This window comes from Argentina anserina, chromosome 4 (assembly GCF_933775445.1).
Source record: "Argentina anserina chromosome 4, drPotAnse1.1, whole genome shotgun sequence".
Classification (NCBI taxonomy): Eukaryota; Viridiplantae; Streptophyta; class Magnoliopsida; order Rosales; family Rosaceae; genus Argentina; species Argentina anserina.
This window is the reverse complement of record NC_065875.1, coordinates 8,773,185-8,776,861: the sequence shown is the minus strand read 5'-3', so window position 1 is coordinate 8,776,861 and position 3,677 is coordinate 8,773,185. Positions and strand designations below refer to the sequence as shown.

Below are 3,677 nucleotides of genomic sequence, written 5' to 3'. Positions count from 1 at the left end.
TTGATTATCATTGATTTATTAATAAATTTTAAAATTTATTCTAAAGTATAGATTTTGTTCAAGTGTAATTTATTATACATGGTTCGAAAAATAGCACTATTACTAATGTAAAGCAACACATCTATGCAATAAAAGAAGAATATTCAAATGACAAGTATATCGTTCGACTTACATCAACATACTCTAATGAATATGAGGCATATTTTTTAAATGATCACATTAAATTTAATTGTAGGAATGAATCGAAGAGAAATACAGTGCTTAGCGGATTGTGCAACTACCCATACCGCATTATGAGGAGACATACTCTCCCATAATGGACGTCATAACGTTCCACTACCTAGTTAGTTTGGTAGTATCTGAAGGACTGGACATACAGTTTATGGATGTGGTTACATCATATCTCTATGGGGACATAGATTCAGAGATATATATAAAAGTGTCTGATGACCTTCCATTTCCAAGTCAAGTGACTCTAAACCACGGAGTGCGTTTGCAATTAGGTTGAAACACTCACTTTACAGACTAAAATAATCCGGGCGGATGTGGTATACCCGTTTAAGTGACTACTTGACTAGGAAATGATATAAGAATAATGAATTGTGCCCATACGTATTTATAAAGAAAACAAGTTCCGGATTTGCTATTGTAGTTGTATATGTTGATGACATGAACATAATAGGTACTTTTGACGAAATAAAAAAGAAACCACGAGCTATGTGAAATCCAAATTTGAGATGAAAGATCTTGGGAAAACTTGGTTTTGTCTAGGACTTGAACAAGAGCACTGAGCTTATGAGATTTTAATCCACCAGTCTGCATACGTCCAAAAGATGCTCATGCGATTTAATATGGACAAAGTGCATCCTGTTAGCACTCCCATGATCAGTCGAAGTTTGGATGTAAAGAAAGATTTGTTTCCCCATAGGAAGATGACGAAGAGGTACTAAGAGCTGAAACTCCCTACCTAAGTGTAATAATCGCATTATTGTACTTGGCCCAATGTACTCGACCAGATATTGCATTCTCAGTGAACTTTTTAGCTAGATTTAGCTCAGCGCCAACACATCGTCATTGGAGTGGTGTCAAGAACATATTTTGATACTTAAAGGGAACCATTGACTTGAGTTTATTCTTTCCTTACTGTAAGACATGAGAATCCGCAAATGGAATTGTAGTTCCTAAAGAAAATGTCAATGAAAAAATTGTTATCTCCTACTCTGAAACACCAAATAATGTTTTGGTTGGTTTTACTGATGTTGGGTACATTTATAACCCACATAAAAGGCCGTTCCCAAACTAGTTATGTATTCACTATTGGAAAAATGACGATACCTTGGAGATCAAACAAGCACACATTTGTGGTTACCTCTTTGAACCACTCAGAGATTATTGCTCTACATGAGGCGGTTCGTGAGTACGTATGGCTAAGGTCCATCATTACTCATATTCGAGGAACTAGTGGTTTAAGTTCTACCATTGAAGAGTTTACGTGCATTTATGAAGATAATGCCAGTTGCATCGAACATATGAAGCTAGGTTATTTCAAGGGTGACAATACAAAACATATATCTCCAAAGTTTTTCTATAATCAGCAACAACAAGCTCTCCTCAAGATTCAAGTGAACCAAATTAAATCTGAGGAGAATGTTGCAGATATATTTACCAAGTCATTGCCTAAAGTTACGTTTAAAAAACATGTAAAAAATAAAGATGCGAAAGCTTTCCGAAGTCCCTTGATTAAAGTAAGAATCAGGGGAGGGGTAGACTTTAGGAGGAGTGTAGACCCACACATGTCATTAGTGTGTTGTATTCTTTTTCCATTCGACCAAAATTCATTTTGTCTCATTAGGGTTTTATTATTTGACAAAGTTTTTGATGATGCAACAGTTCACACACTACTATGTCTTTAACTTGGCACAATAGGGAGTGTTAAAGGAAAAATATTATTACCTTATTAGCGTGTTTTCGTCAAAGTAACTGATAGTGACAATTATTAAATTAATTAGGAGTAGACTTTAGGAGAAGTGTAGACCCACACATGAAATAAATTAATAAAATTACTTAACAACAACACTTTATACTATGTTTTTTTTATTTTTGTTCGAAACATGTTATTAATTTTCATATTTATTATTTTACGTGATATGGTATGTTAAAAGATATTAAAAAAATATAAATAAATACATAGAAAATTAAAAATAAATGTGTACATATAAAAATATATATACACAACACACTATTTGATTGAATGAGTATGTTGAATATATAATTCGAAATACGGTTAAGTATGTAGAAAAAATTTGTAAAAAAATAATTTGTTTAAAAAAATAATCATCCTTAAAGAATATTTTTATTTATTTTTAAGAAAAATATAAATAGAAAATGACTATATTACTTATCATGTGCATGACTTGTGACGCAAAATTAGATAGAAACAATAAAAATTTAACAGATAGGGTGCAAATCGGCAATTTTTAGGAAATTTAGGAGGTAAATAAACTCAAATGCAAGTTCGGGGTGCAAATTGACAATTTAAGCCAAATTTGGGTGTGTTTTAGCAATTTTGTTTTTAGTTAATTACAGATCTAAAATATGTAACGGTTAAATTATCGTTTATTGTTATTAAACTGATTGATACATTTTCATGTAATATTTCACCTATATAAATGAGTTTCGTAACAATACGAGTAAACCAATTCCGTTTTACTTTTACATAAATCATATATATTGACATATTGTGAATTCTCTGGTTTTCTCAAGGTATATCTAATTTAATAAATCAATAAAAAATTTGAATGTTGTTCCGGGAGAATTACTATTTTACCCTTGTGTGTCTTAGCTTAATAGGTTTCATGTTAGGAGATAGATTAGCATCTCCGTAATAGATTATGACTCTGAATCCTACAGGATTGTGGTTTTGTAATGCCTATATATAGGCCCTCATATCATTCAATAATACACAATTATTTCCATCCTCAAACACGTTATCACGCACTTTGCCTTAAAACCCTGAACTTTTAGAGCCCTAGAATTTTTTTCTCTTCTCTACCGCCGGCCGCCGTCGTCTACGGCCTCCGGCATCTTCCCGTCGGCATTATTCATCGGCGCAGCCCCTGCCCGCCGCTCCTGCTCGCTACCGCCGCCGCCTCGGGATCTCCTGCTTGTAGTCCCCGCATATGCAGGCCCGCACACAGCGCTGCACGCAGGCATGCAGCCCCGCTACCCCTGTATCTGCAGCCCCGCATGCAGCCCTGCACGCAGCCCCGCTTGCAGCCCTGCACGCAGCCCCGCACACAGATCCTACCCTGCAGCCCCTGCACACAGCCTTCATAGCCATGCAGCCTCGCAGGGTCTCTTCCGCATTCGCTCCGCAAAAAATCTTTTTGCCCCGCAAGACCCCATATCAAAGGATTCAAAATTGCTCATCCCGAATATCTACGCAAGAAATGCGAACTGCACAAGTAAATTATTCGCTCAAGAGAAGCTACTCTCGTCTTCTCTACAAGCATCCGCACCGGCGAACTTCCGCACGGGTGTGCTCGAGCAGGAGGAGGGACCGGCCGGAGGAGCTCGAGCAGGAGAAGATGAAGCTCGCACCGGCGAGCAGGAGGAGGCAAGCTGCTCGCCCAATCAACCAAATCATGGTGCTCGTCCGGTCGCTCGAGCAAAGTTTG

At 36.9% G+C, this 3,677-nt stretch overlaps 1 protein-coding gene across 1 annotated transcript; it reads left to right on the top strand.

Moving 5' to 3' along the window:
- Positions 1 to 1,325: 1,325 nt before the first annotated feature.
- Positions 1,326 to 2,015, top strand: LOC126792135 (uncharacterized). The gene is made up of 2 exons (XM_050518621.1): positions 1,326 to 1,700; positions 2,010 to 2,015. The coding sequence occupies exons 1-2, from the start codon at positions 1,326 to 1,328 to the stop codon at positions 2,013 to 2,015; spliced, it is 381 nt and encodes a 126-aa protein (XP_050374578.1).
- Positions 2,016 to 3,677: the final 1,662 nt, after the last annotated feature.